The sequence below is a fragment of the Cottoperca gobio genome, chromosome 24 (genome assembly GCF_900634415.1).
Source record: "Cottoperca gobio chromosome 24, fCotGob3.1, whole genome shotgun sequence".
Classification (NCBI taxonomy): domain Eukaryota; kingdom Metazoa; phylum Chordata; class Actinopteri; order Perciformes; family Bovichtidae; genus Cottoperca; species Cottoperca gobio.
Genome location: NC_041378.1, coordinates 8,557,022 through 8,571,848, shown reverse-complemented (window position 1 = coordinate 8,571,848; position 14,827 = coordinate 8,557,022). Strand labels below are relative to the sequence as shown.

At 42.1% G+C, this 14,827-nt stretch overlaps 1 protein-coding gene across 1 annotated transcript in view; it reads right to left on the bottom strand.

Annotated features, from left to right (window-relative positions):
- Window positions 1-14,827, bottom strand: part of mettl24 (methyltransferase like 24) — a 34,537-nt gene that overhangs the window by 13,519 nt on the left and 6,191 nt on the right. Inside the window, exon 2 of the mRNA XM_029425297.1 lies at window positions 3,157-3,255. Within this exon, the coding sequence (XP_029281157.1) occupies window positions 3,157-3,255 (99 nt within the window). The remainder of the gene's footprint in view (window positions 1-3,156; window positions 3,256-14,827) is intronic.

Here is a 14,827-nt window from a genome sequence, read left to right as displayed (position 1 = left end):
GTCTCCCGGGTTTTCCTAACATTTGGAAGTGTCCGGAAAACTTTCAGAGGAAGATGTGCAGGAGGCATCCTTATCAGATGCCCGAACCACCTCAACTGGCTCCTTTTGATGTGAAGGAGCAGAGGCTTTACTCTAAGCTCCCGCTGGATGTCTGAGCTCCTTACCATATCTAAGGGTGAGCCTTGCCACCCTACGGAGGAAGCTCATCGAGGCTGCTGGTATCTTATTCTTTCTCTCACTGATAGCTCGTCAAAAGCTTTGCCTTCCTGGCTTAGCTTCCTCTTCCCCCACAACGGTCTGGTGCAATGCCTGCTGCAAATAATGCTGATGCCGCACCAAACCCCCTGTCGACCTCACCCATAATTTTACCCTTCCTCGTGAACATGACTTCACTTGGGGCAGCAACTCACTCCAAACCCAGAGAGGGCAAACCACCGTCACTATCTGACAAAAGAAACCAGAGCCTTTCAGCATTTTAGACACACCTGGCTGCTGAGGAACTTCTTAACTACCTCAGAAACAGCTGCCTGGGATATGGGTGAGGCTTTACTCGAGTCTGCAAACACTCTTGGTTGGGTTCAGGAGTTCCTCAAAGTGCTTAGTAATATCTCCAGTCAGGGTCAGCAGCTCTCTGAACACAGCCTGAGCCGAGCCCTGCTTTCCCTTCCTGAGTCGTCTGATGGTTTGCCAGAACTTACTTCTCCATAGCCTCCCTGAACTCCTCCCACGCCCAGGTTTTTGCTTCAGCGACCACCTGTAACACTTCTGGCCTCCTGGTACTCGTCTGCTGCTTTGGGAAACCCACGGGCCAAAATCCCTCCTTCTTCTGCTTCTTATGTTGGTGTCCACCAAACCCTATCCCAGTGGGTGGTAGGCCCACAGGGTGTGGCTCAGTGTAGCTCTTTCACAGTTCTGTGCCAGGTCCCCTCTAATCAGAGTGTTCAGTGACAGGTCAGGCAGGAAGGGATCAGCTGAATCAAGCGCAATCCCCGATGTGTCTTTGTTGCAAAGGGCACAAAGATTTTATTGTACATGTGGGTGGCGAAATAAAGAATTCAGAACACGCTTCATTATGCCCGTCATTGTTAATGTTTTCCAGCTGAAAGCATTCATTAGCACACAATGAACAATGAGCAATGAAATTCAAAATCACTCTTGATTATTTTGCCACTTCACATATGCAGACTTGTCATTGAACGGCTGATACTTTTCACTGAATGCCCAGCTGTAAAAACAGACCTGTTCTCATTAAGAACACATTATACTGAATGAATAGTACTACTTATTGTAGTGTATCCCGCATTAAATGTCATGCTTCTTCCTATCTGTGTGTGTGCTGGTGCATGCATGCAAGATACACTGACTATTGATTAGACAGTTGTGTCGCAGGCCATCTCTCTTAGTAACAGCTCCACTAGGCACTGTGTCAGTCAGCATTACAGCTGAGGATGCTGCTGTACCCCCTCCACCCTCAGCTGTCAGTGTGTATGATGGACAGTTCCCTTCAACAGCTTCCCACACACACACACACACACACACACACACACACACACACACACACACACACACACACACACACACACACACACACACAGACTCATGCAATCTCTTTCTCTCTGTTCTTGTCCTTGTCTCTTCCTTTACACACACACAAATATGCACAAGTGGCTGCACTAGCATGTACACACACACACACACACACACACACACACACAGACACACACACACACACACACACACACACACACACAAACACACAAACACACACACACACACACAGACTCATGCAATCTCTTTCTCTCTGTTCTTGTCCTTGTCTCTTCCTTTACACACACACAAATATGCACAAGTGGCTGCACTAGCATGTACACACACACACACACAGACACACACACACACACACACACACACACACACACACACACACACACACACACACACACACGCACACACACACATCCCGGGGCTAATTCATTATGAACTGAATGTCTGCTTTGTGAAAGATATAGAACATTTGCTTAGTCACTTGGAGTGGGGTACTCTGCGTTCTCGCTATATTTTGTGAGGGGAAAAGATAAGGTGCTGATTTATCCCCAAGCCAATTTCATTACAATAAAAACCGTAGCACAAAAAATGTCCTTCTATGTTTTGGACAGTGAAAATGAAAATGTCTTTGCATTACCTTCAGAATACGTACAAGGACACAGGATACCACGCTTTTTCAATACCACAATATTTCTCAAATTATGATGCTGAACATCTTAATTGATTTCCCGTAATTTAATATTGACATAAACCAACCAACAAACAAACGACAACAGCTCATTGATTAAGTGTGAATAGAGGGGCTGTGAGTTTCATCTGTATGGTAATCAATAGAGTAATGAATTATGTGTGTGCTGTCGAGCAAGACAAATGCTCTCTGGCTGAGCTGAATGTAAAGTGTAGCTCAGTCATGGGCTGATAGATACAGAGTCTCTCCGGTATACATAACAAAGACCTGTCAAAATAATGCACTTCCTGGCCTTCAGTAGCAATACCTACTCTTCTCTTCTTTTTCAAACTAGTCTTAAAGTTACATTTATGCATCTGGTTGCAACCTTTAACTAATCTTTATTTAAAGCATTACAAATCAGCTGTAAGTTGAAGTTGTTGTGTTTCCTGATGGAGCACAGCTTGCATCAAGTACAGCCAAATACAGAAAAAACATTATCAGAGTGGAAAAAGGTAAAAACCGATCAACCACAGACTTGTAGGCCAAGAATCGAGCCGTTATGATTAACTGAATTCACAGCTCTTGTCTGAAAGCAATATTTTTTTGATCCCTGTGAAGACATTTTCAGATTGTCTACTTATAAAATTGTGTGAGTAAATTGTGCCAAGAAACCAACAATCCTGTTTCACACTTCCATAATACTGTTGCATCTTCATGTTTGCACTGCAAATCTTCCACACCAGATTGTACTGTTCTCATTTGTTGTACTGAATTTGAGCAGTCAGCATTAGTAGGAAATGCACTTACTGCAAGTGACAACATTTATGTTTTTAATATTGCTCACTGTCCCTTACAAATACATGAAATAAAAGAACTACTGATACACAACAACAGGAACTTATTTAAAAATACCGGTACGAATTCAAACAATGATTCCTCACTTGTGGTGTTGTGATGTAGTTGAGAAACCTTTTGGCTTCATCCTCCAGAGAATGACTCTCACCGGCCCAGGGCTCCAAGTCTATATGCCACCGAGGAGTCTGTAGTGGAACACACGCACACACACGCACACACAAGCACACACACATATGTAATCATTAACAACGAAAAGAACATGGAAATTGACAAATCAAACATCAAAGTAGGGCACTCAAAAGAAATCCAGTGCAAGGACAACAACAAAGAGAGATTTATTCTTCCAGGTATTATAACCCACTTGTACTTAGCTACTGATAGAACTGGGTCACAATGTGCTCAGTGGAGGATTTTTGCAACCTGTGTGTAAGTGACAAATAAACAGCTAAAGTTAATTTCCATTGTTATTCTAGTAACATTGAGGCTACTATTTATTCCCATGCATTCTGCACCACAAGGTACAGATAAAAAACTACTATAGAAAGTCCAGCTGTGTTTCTCAGTGAACAAATGAAAGAGCTCAGACTTCACCATCCAGTTGGCTGAAGCAGTTCAGTGCTGCTGTGTGATCACATTCCTGAAACCTGGCAGAACTCTGCTTTACAGCCTGCTTCATTTATACAGGAATGTGTCTGTTTATGATCATCAGAGGAGAGGCAGCGAGATGGGGAGAAAAGAGAAAGAGGATCAGAGCGGCGATGATGCATTTGCTAGTTGCACAATCATTTCTTGGGTCAAACAACACGGCCAAGCGTTCATTACCAGCGTTGGTATAAATGATCCTGGGTTGCTTCACGATAGAGTGCTTCCCTGCCCGGGACGCTCCTGCCTTCATCAGTGTTTTATGGGCACTGCAGTTTATTTTCAGATTTTAACATGGTGATGCACAGATCATTTGGCTTAGCGAACAAGATCATGTTTGGGTTTGTTCAAAGCTGTGGGCACGTCTGGTGAGCAATCTGTAAAGGTCACTATGGTGACATGAGGTCTGTTTAGGAAAATAATCTTGTGTTGGAATTCACACCCATGTTTCCGTGCCTCTTCTTCTTTCTCTCTCTACTCACAGCTATGCCCTCAAATTAAACCTTTTTATTGCACGCACGACACACTTTGCTCTACAACCACACTGTTGATTTCAACTGGTGATCGTGTGATTTGATAATTAGATAGTGTATAGGTCAACTCTCTTAATACAAGCAAGTGAATAGTTTACATTCACGAAGGCACACACACACAGCATACTTATATTCTGTAAAATTCTCTTCACTTCCAATCTTTATCAGCAATAAAATTGACAAAACATGTCACATATACACAGGTATGTGGACTCGCTTATTTAAAATATGCAAATGTGTCTGCACTACACATAGATTATCTACGAATGCATTTTCTATGATAGGCTTGTCTTTTCTTTCTCACTGCACATGTATAAACACACACTTGCACACTCTCATGTGCATACAAATTCATGCCTATGCAGTTACTGTATATGGACACGCACGCACACTAATTTCCTCCTTCAGTGCTGCTGATCCTGGACCTGCCAACGCAGAGAATCAGCTGTCCCTTTAATGGCTGCAGTGCTGGATCCACGCAACACTATTCACTGTTTGGCATTCAGCCTTTAATCGATTTGCAGCGTGTCAAAACATCTGAATGCTTTCCGTGGCTCACTTCTACCCCTTCTCTCGCTTCATCATGTCATCCCTCTGTTTCCTTTTCTCTCTCTCCTTCTCTGTCTCTGTGTCTAATTTATTTTCCCTTCGCTGTTGCTCTCTATCTGGCTGCCACGCTCTCTATTTCTTCAGTGTCTCAGTTTTAAATAATTGCACCCGTGGCCTTGATGCATGATCAACATAATTACCCCGCCGAACAAATGGCATGATGGACGTGCACAGGTGGGTTTCAGTCTATAGATATTGTTTTCTGCCGTTTGATTATCCTGATTTGCCACAGAAAAAAAGAAAACACCAAAACATAATGCTCTAGCTAACCCATGCCACACAACAGAGACGTCAAATGAATAAATGTATAGATATTTAATGTTATGTGTATTATGTGTTATGTAACAATGTGCTACAGCACTCTACAGATAGTGTGCTTATTTTGAACAAAAACTTTCATCTGATTTTAATTTATGGCTAAGCCTCCACAGGAAGACTTTGTTGTTCAATTCTTTCATAAAACTTTAATTCAGATCTCATAGCAGAAAAAAACTTTCTTGCAAAGGCCACAATCTGCCAAACAATCACTGGCAAAAGAACAGTATTAATATAATATAATTAGCATTTCTCTGAAAATGTATAGTGAGGCCAGGAAGGTTTTACAGGGACAGAAAGACTGCATGTTGGTGTTGGGATCTGTTATGTACACGTAGACAAATAAAATGTACCTTTCTCCAACCCGGAGACTTTGAAAGCTCCCAAAGCTTTCTGTCTCCAATCTGCCTTTTTCTACTCCTAACCGAGTCCTCCCAGCGAAGCTCAGCTATCAGGCCCCAAACATCAGCCTGGTGCAGGTTGGGACAGGACTGCTGATCAGAGGGCAGCTATCTGGGTCAATGGACTCACTGGGAGTTTGCGATGATTAAGGTGAGGTTGAATAGGAACAGAGAGGTGAACAGTGAAGAAAGAAAGGACAGAGTGAGGGTGTAAGACACACGCATACTGCCTGAAATCTATGGCAGAGAATGTGATGAATATTGGAATATTTTGCCAATGGAAGAGGTGTGGATCCAAGGATTCTAGCTTAAGGACTTTACTGGATGTGGCAGTTGTCCAAGTCGTGCATCTCAGGTTTTCAATCCAAGTCTGTTTTACTTGCGGGCTGCAATTATTGTCTCTTCATGTGAAGTTATTTGGTGAAAATAAAATCCAACATAAAAAAAAATTCTGTTCTAAAACTGAGATGTGCACACATTATACTATGCATGCCTATGAGCTCTTACTAACTGCTGAATCATCACTTGATGAGATTAGTGTGAAGCCCCGTGTTCAGTTAGGAACAACAAGTCATCAGCGCCTCAGGGACAGCAGAGGTAAGCAGTGTCAATAGCAAACACACAGAACATCACTCAGAACTGTCGAGCCTCAGCTGTTTAGACCTTAATCCCTTCACCTTAGCTATAACCACGTCCTACGCACGAGCATTTCAGGTGGTTGCTTTGACGTGAATGGAAGGATGGAAATGATTAATTTAGTTGGTAAAATGAAATTAGGAACTAGAAAAGGCTACATCTGGAAATGTACTTGTGCTTGCTGCAGAAAGAAGTGTGAGTGCTGATTAAAGTGCCTTCAAGTACTGTAAGGAGTTAAAATATGAGCTATACAGATCAGTTGGATGGCTGTTAGCTGTTAGCTGCTAGCTTGTTCTGAGTTGTGTAGATGGAATCCCTCCATCATAGATATGCTCTGAATTCTGCATTGAGAGCCTTTAAGTGTGAGCTCTGAATGAAGTAAACGTGCTAAGAGAGTTGAAGATTCAGTTGAAGAGTAGGTGATAAATTGAGCTGTAGGGGTCCCGTTAAAGTGGCGGACCTGAAAGGAAACAGTGCTAGTTCAATGGCGATCTGGCCAAGAAGGCAGCAAAGTCATACGTCTTGCAACTGTTAGCACTGACATGAGTTGAAATGTGATTACTGAAAGCAGATGTACTCTCGGTTAATGAAAAACAGATGATTAATTGAATTCATTAGGAGACATTTGAACAAATTCTACCTCAAGGGTAGACCTAAACATTGAACTGAATTGCTTTCTATTTGTACTTTATCCGGTCTTTTCTTGCCTTTTTCTTTTCTTTTTCTTGTGGATTTAAAAAGGATGTTGTTTTAACATCCTTTCTCTCTTTTTGATCGCTCTGTTATGGGGCCTTTCTGCATGGCCTGCATGTCTTAATGGAGGTGAGGTGTGTCAGTGAATCTGTGCCTCTCAGCCTGGTGAGAGAGAAGTGTGAGCAGCCAGGCCAAGCATGAATAATCCCACCCGGGGAGAAGAGGATGGATGGGTGGACAAGAGATGACTGGATAAAACAAGAGAGGATTGTTTGCCAGAATAAAGAGGGAGGGTGAGAAGAAGTGAGGACGAGTGGGAGGCAGAGGGGGGGAAGATGGAACGGAGCAGGGAATGTACCTCACTGTGAAGGAAGACGAAGACTTCTACGCCTGTATATAGATTTACAATACATTGTGATCGATGTCAGTGTGGCCAGAGCGTCTCAGAGAACAGAGCACAGTCAGTGCTTGAGTAAACAAATTGTCGCTGGTGTATCAAATGTCACGAGGAGCCAGCCACAGGTGAGCTGTGTCTGCCCGTTTGGAAACCATAAGGCCACAGACGAATTGCTGCCAAGTTGGCTCTGTCTGTTAGTAAAGTGCCAGAGTGACTCAGTGTCAGACCAACTGCTCATTTTCTTTTTTCTCTTCGATTGTTCTCAGCGGAGTCGAGACGCTTCAGAAGAGCGAGAGAGAAAGAACAGCGTGTGGGACATTATTTTAACGCTATGGAGTGTCTTGTAGTTAAGAAATGTTCTTTGACAGGCTATATTTTCTTGACAGCTTGGGTAAAAGCTCAACAGTGCCTCTGTGCCAAATCAAGGTCAAGATGCGATGGAACACTTGTCCATCGCAGACAGACAAGTTGGGGTTTAATGAAACAGCAGGTGGCTGATTCACATTAGCCTCCCTCTGATTTCGAGGAGTTAGTGAACCCAAGTGAGAGAAAGAGAAATAAACGAAGGAAGATGCTGTGTTTTCTTTCTGTGATGCTCAGAACCTTGATTTATCACATCTATCACAAGGAGAAAAGCTTTATTACTTTTGAAACAAAACACTGTCAGTATATTAATGGCAAAAGCAAACGTCCTCTAGTTTTCTATTAGGAAATAAAACCTACTTAATACTTAAACCTGCATTGACAGACAGGTGTACAGTTACTGGTCAAACCAACCGGCTAAGAGCGAAGAAGAACAATTAGGAAAAAAGGTTATTTCATGGGGGAAACAATTTAATTACCATGTTGCAGCTAAATATGATCATAAACCACATATAAGCTATTAGTTGCAAACATTAGTGCATCATAATGTTACTACAATGGGATATAAAGCAGCTGGATTGTGTGTATTGTTATAATGGTATGATATTGGATAGTGAATAGTATAACCTGCTGGGATGAGATCACACTCATTGCTACGTTAAACACTGCCGTTGATACGCCTGCTGCCAGAAATCATTTCTCTTTATCTCTCTCTGTTTTTCTATGATTGTCATTTAAGAGATGTCTTAGGTTCTAGATGTGACGATCATCAATCACAGCTTTGGCAGGCAGTGGCCATGTTTTTACTGTGAGTTCTTCAAGTGAAGAATGACAGTAGATTAGATTTTGGGAGTGCTGTCAGTTGACTTTATGGATGCTGTATACAAAGAATGCACAGCAAACGAGTATCACACAGGTTTTGATTTAATGGTCAGATCCGACCTGTCAATCCAAATCCTGCATGCGGGGCTTTAGAACACCAACATTTAAATCTTTCCTTTGCATATTGTGTTACATCACTTGGTAATAGACCAAACATTGAGAAAGTGAATATTGAAATGATTGAAGCTGACAGCTTGACTGTAGGATATATACAGGATAATCACAAAGAATCCGCTTTACTAAACTCTATCGTTCTGACTAATCTGGTAGATGAGGGAGACTGGCAGTACGACCAGACCCAGCTGTCTCCACTTCCTGCCGTGTCATCTCTATTCCTCTGGCACGCCTGGCTCACTGACCAATCCCAGCTCGCTGCCAGAGTACAGTGAGAGACAGAGAGGGTATAACAGAATTAAAGCGGATTATGCTGATCTTCTTTTAATAAAGGCAGTAATCTCAGAAGAGTTTAGCCTCAGTCTCAAAGGCAGAGTGATGCTGTGTAATAAGCCAGTGGAGGGGTGGAGAGACTCAAAAGGGGGGGGGGGGGGTGGAAGTTATATGTTTGTGTGAGTGAGAGAAAGAGGAAGAGACGTAGAGAGAAATTGGAGGCTCAGGCACAGAGAGATTTCTCTCCTCTCTATACAGTTTTTGTACAAACCCACATCTGGTATATACATTTACCAGAGACAGAGAGAGAGAGAGAGAGAGAGAGAGAGAGAGAGAGAGAGAGAGAGAGAGAGAGAGAGAGAATCTGAAAAAAACAATCCTAGAAATATTTATTGTACAGAGGTGGAGTTGAATTAACCTCTGAATATAATTTGACATTGAGGCTTTGCGTCTATGCGCCCGACAGTGTGTTTCATTACACCACACGCTCTCTCATTCCTCATTCTGAACACTACTTGGCAGTAGCACTATCTGCCCACGTGCTGTAAATCAAAGCTGATCGAATACCAGCGCTGGCCCATTTTGGCTCAGCACTTTGTGCTATCGCCTACATGGCAGCCTTATTTTATGTCCGTCTAGTTTAAATCAAAACTGATCTGTGAGCATCGCTTAACCATCTTGCCAATGAAAAGCATTTTCATGTCCCTGTTTTTTTTATTCCAGGTGCATTATTACAAACATCCTCAATATACTTCATGGACTGAGTTATAACTGTATCAGTGCCTTGAATTTCATAAGTAGAAGCATGACACATTAAGAGTTGAACTTTATGAGTTGAATGAAAGATTCATCAGATAATGGTAGCATAAAAAGGACAGAGTAGTTTACTTTAAGTGCCAGGGACAAACCTCTTAGAAAATGGACAAAAAAAATGAGCGACAAGCAATCAGTGCTGCTTCCATTCAATGGCACAAATTCATCAGCTTCCAGCTCTCATGCTGTCGTGATTGCTGCCCATTTTCAGCACTGCTTTTACATTGAATGTAACGGTAAACAAAGACATCCATTTGAAAGAGCGTGATGGAAAGACATTCAAAAGTGAGGCTGTGCAGACAACAGTTGTGCAGTTGTCATTTAAAGCAAGGTATTACAGTTCAGGGTATGCATGTAGCTGTATAGAACCACACTCACATCTGATACAAAGCCACAGTGGGAAATTATAGTTGTTAATGGCCTTATAGAATATACCAAATACTGCTCACTGCTGTGTGTGGTTTTAAAAGGAGACACAGCTGTGTGTGGTTTGGGTTGGTAGATTACCATCAGTTATGTGAGCTCTCCAGTTAACAACAAAAAAAAACACATGCTCTTATCGCATCCACACATACGTATTCAAACACGCATTCCCATTAAAGCCAGTGTGTTTTCTGGAGTCCTTTGACATCTCGCGGCACAAGCCGTAAACGCACATATCTATGGGACTGGCTGTTGCCTTGGAAACACTGTCCCCTACTATTCACATTATGGTAACCTCACTCATGCACGCATCCATAAATTCATCCAGGCATATACAGATGCTCCTGTTCTGGCCAACAAGGCAGATCTGCTGGGTTAGGCAGCGATGTATATGTCTGTCTATGGAAAGCTCTTTGTGCTCCCAGCTTGAAAAGTGCTGTACAAATATGCAGCTTAGATAAAGGTGACAGACACAGCTGAAGACACGTTGTGGTCTCATATGATCATATCGTAGTTGGCCACCATCTCAAGAGACAGATTGGGTCTTATTGTTAGCAGGCTTGCAGTTTAAACATGCATGTGTGTGTCTGTGAGTGTGTGAGTCATTCTATGCAAGTGCGCGCCTGTCTTCCTGGACAATATCCCAGATATGAGCTCTGTGTTTGATGTCGAGTTGGGAAGAGCAGAGGGAGCCCACTGAGCACCATATGACTTGTGTTTCCTGAGATGGAGCTGGAAAAACAAAGAGTGACAGCGAGATGGACAAAGACAGGTGGTCATTTTCACTCATCATCTTTCTTTTCTTGCCAATTTGTCTGTTAGTTTCTTGCACATGCAATGTTTGCTGAATATGAAAATAGAAAGACATTGAAATAGAAGGAAAAGGGGGAATGTATATTCTCGCCTTGTGATAGCATAATTGTCCATGTTCATGGTTGTTTTGTGAGTCCTTATTACTGAGCAGTGTCTCCACAAGCCCTCAGCTTGTGCTTGTGTTTCTAATTCCATCCCCCTTCTCTGTGCCTTCCTCTACATATGTTTTCCATTCTCATTATCACTCAGTATCTATAAAATACTGAAGTTATAGAGTAGAGTGAGGGCCAGGAATATTATTTTCAAAGTCTTTTAAACATGACCTAGAGTAACAAGAAGCTCTTTAAATGATTGATGTTGAAGTTTACTGGCCCTCTGTGTTGCTTTGAGGGGTCTAAGGGCTAAGTGGGGTCTGTTGTCTTTGTAACCAAATGCAGGTAGCAACCGTGCACGACAAATGCTACTTAAATGGGTTTCTGCTACATAAACAAACCTTAGGCTTTTTGGTGACACATTGCCATTTGCTAGAATCAGGTATTCATGGTGAGTGTGAGTGTATGTGGATGGGAGCAGGGTAAGTGAGTGGCAAAGATGGGAGCGAGGGCGTCCCATTTCAGAGGTCAATGCACTCATTCATATTAGCTGGGAGGGAGACTGAGAACTTTCTGGAATGTTCCAAACAAGGCGTCCATGTCTGAGGGGAGTATTGTGCGATCGAGACTCTGGACTTGACAGTTTGACACTGACTTTTCCCCCTCCAGTGGGAGTCTTTGTCCGATACAAGTTAACGCACACAACAGACCCACTGTGTATCCAGTCAATAACATAAAGAGCATTGAGTGGCTTCTGTTTTTTCATCTGCAACATATGGTTTTGATCATCTTGTTTGAGGCAGGGTTAGTATGGCTCTACATTTCAAACTCTGCCCTCAGCCAAGTTTGAAGGCCAAAGTCTTAGAAAAACAGAGTTTGATTTAGGATCCATAATGTCTGTTGACTTACGACACAATAAAAGTAGTAATATTTTCTCTGCTGCAGATACACTCTCAGCTGTTTCTCTTGTTTAAAAAAGGGTGTAAACACTTGCTCAAGGCCATTAGATATATATTTCTGTAAACTTTACCGAGAGTCGGTGATTGATTATCTGAAAGGTCTCTTTGTGCTTTTTCCCCCAAAACTTGGCAAAGATTCCAGGCCAGCCTTTTTTCTTTAGTCGGATTTAGATACTAATCTTGCACTAAGCAAGCAAAGCTGTGTGCCTGTGTGGAGCTGTTTACTTCTCCAGGGTGGCTGGCGTGTGCATAAGGGTTGATGCAATGTAACTGCGATTATATGATCCACAAATGTAGGAAATCAAAGGGCTTGCATGTTTAAACATATGTTTTTCTCTGCTATGATTTTCATCGGCCTGGAGTCATCACACCTCGCTATGTACATGTGAGCTGCTTTCAATGTGCCTGTGATCCTAAAGTATGAGTGGATTGTTTTGCTCTTGTTGGTGCCTAAAATAAACATGCTTTGCAAGTTTTGCACTCTACAACATGTGGCAATTGCAGACAAACCTAGAAGCAATAGGTTTACATTTGGACAATATGCTTATTTCAGATGAGAAGATCAAACCCATTCCCATACATGAAGCTGGAGCCTTTGGGACCGTCATCTTATCTTACTATAAAGTCTGAAAGCAGTGGGAAACAGCTAGCCAGATGGTCCAAGTGTACAAAAAAAGAATCAGCCAATCAGCACCTCTAAAGTAGACCATTCAGACAACCAGGGGATATTCCAGGACTTCACAACTCTTGGCCAAAAACGAAATTGGTAGTTGTTGGTAATAGTAAAATCTCAATGTGTTGTGTATACACTTTGGTTTTGGTAAGGATTAAACACTACATTTAACACATTAGTTAGGGAGTTTAAGAGTCGCTTGTAGGTAGCCAGGCTAGCTGTTTCCCTTTGTTTCCAGTCTTTGTGCTAAGCTACGCTAACTGTATCAGACAGATATGAGAGTGGTCTCATTCTTCTCATCTAACTCTGGGCAAGAGAGCAATTGTCTCGATCATGAAGACTTTTGTAGAATCAGTCAATATAAGTGTGTGAATAACTTACATTGGGAGGGCAACCGCATGAGACACTGTTTTTAATGGGGTGATTCTTTTAACTCAAAACAGGAAGCTGAGAGTGACCCAGGTGAAACGTCAGCTTCCCAGCCGTTGATTTCTTGTGACTCCCTGGTTCCCCAGATGCCCCAGCCGAAGGTTAAAGATGCCTGAGAACTGACTCCAGTCACACATTTGGGATTACAGAAATATCTCTCTCTCTCTCTCTCTCTCTCTCTCTCTCTCTCTCTCTCTCTCTCTCTCTCTCTCTCTCTCGATCCGGGGTCTTTCAGCTTTCCAAGACATGACCAAGGTCACCGGGTTTCTGCATTAGAAATTCCACTGGGGGCTCAATACCGGCTGGCAGCGATTGACGCATTTACACGCATTTTCTGTTCTGGCTTTATCCCAACACTGAACTAATCAACGTTCAGGAGCACAGTACTCATTTGGAATCACACTGATGCTTATTTGAACCAAAGTAATTAATACTTGCCATGCGGCTAAATTAACTTGTGTCCCATCTAATTGAAGAAGTCATTTCAATTAAAGTGCAGACTACTCTGTGTACTTTGTAATCACAATTATTCTATATTATTTAAACATAGTGAATTAGAGTCAACTATAAGGCCTTAACAGAGTTTTCTTGTCTAGCCTGTCGGTGAACAAATACAAATAATCTAGTTTACATTTCTGACAATCTGTCATTGTTGCCAACATCAACAGGATAATAAAGAAAATGAATACCTTCTATTGTTGCTATCTTTCTCTGTATGACTGTGTAAAACAAGATACAAAAAAGATCAGTTATTGCATGGGGTTGCACAGATTACCTTTTCATCACCGGATGATCATTTCAGCGGGCTGTCTTAGTGTTTTATGTTTTGAAATCTTCTAAAACTGGGAGGCCTGTCTCACAGGATGCATGGTTCCACGTTGCTTCTCTTTTCTGATCTGTGTGCTGCCTGCCTGTTGGCTTTGAGGTTGAGTGTGTCTGACATGTGAATGACAGCTGGCCTATCTGGGAGAAATCTCAGAGTGACGCTGGGACAGAAGTCCTGAAGAAAAGCTCTGCAGCGCTCACACACTCAAAGTACCGACACTGTGAAATGGCATGCCGTTGGAGAGCAGGCTGGGAAAATATAAAATGAAAGGGCTTCGAAGCAGTTTAACATTATTAATTCATTTCTACACTCTTGAGTTTGGTTTCTTTCAATGCAAGGTGACAGAAAGAGTGATTTAAGAGAAGACTAAAGAATAAATCACTTCTAAGCCACTAAAGGCCCTGTCACACATATCCGTATGGCAGAAACGTATGCTGGCGTATACGAAATATCGGCAATAGGTTGATATAAATTAAGGGTAAATTGTGATTGTTTGAAGGACGCAGACGTTACACCGAACACGCCAGACATACACAGTTCCGTATGACAGGAATATATGAAAATTAGCTAAAAATGTGTCAGAGTCAAAATACGTCCAACTTTTCCACAGCGGTGTTGTAGATGACGTATACATAACAAATTATTATACGTATGTCAAACATTGATATCGTATCACTTACTTATTTAAAACGTATCAGAGCGTCTGGCCAACGGAGCTGGAAAAGTGCCATCTGGTTCACGTCATGCTGATGCTGGAGAACGGCTAACATGCTGAACGCTAGCTGTACTGTAGAAACACGTTTAATAAGTTACTCCGTCGTCAGGCATCATCTTAACATATGGTAGGAATAGGGTATCCACTCGTTATCAA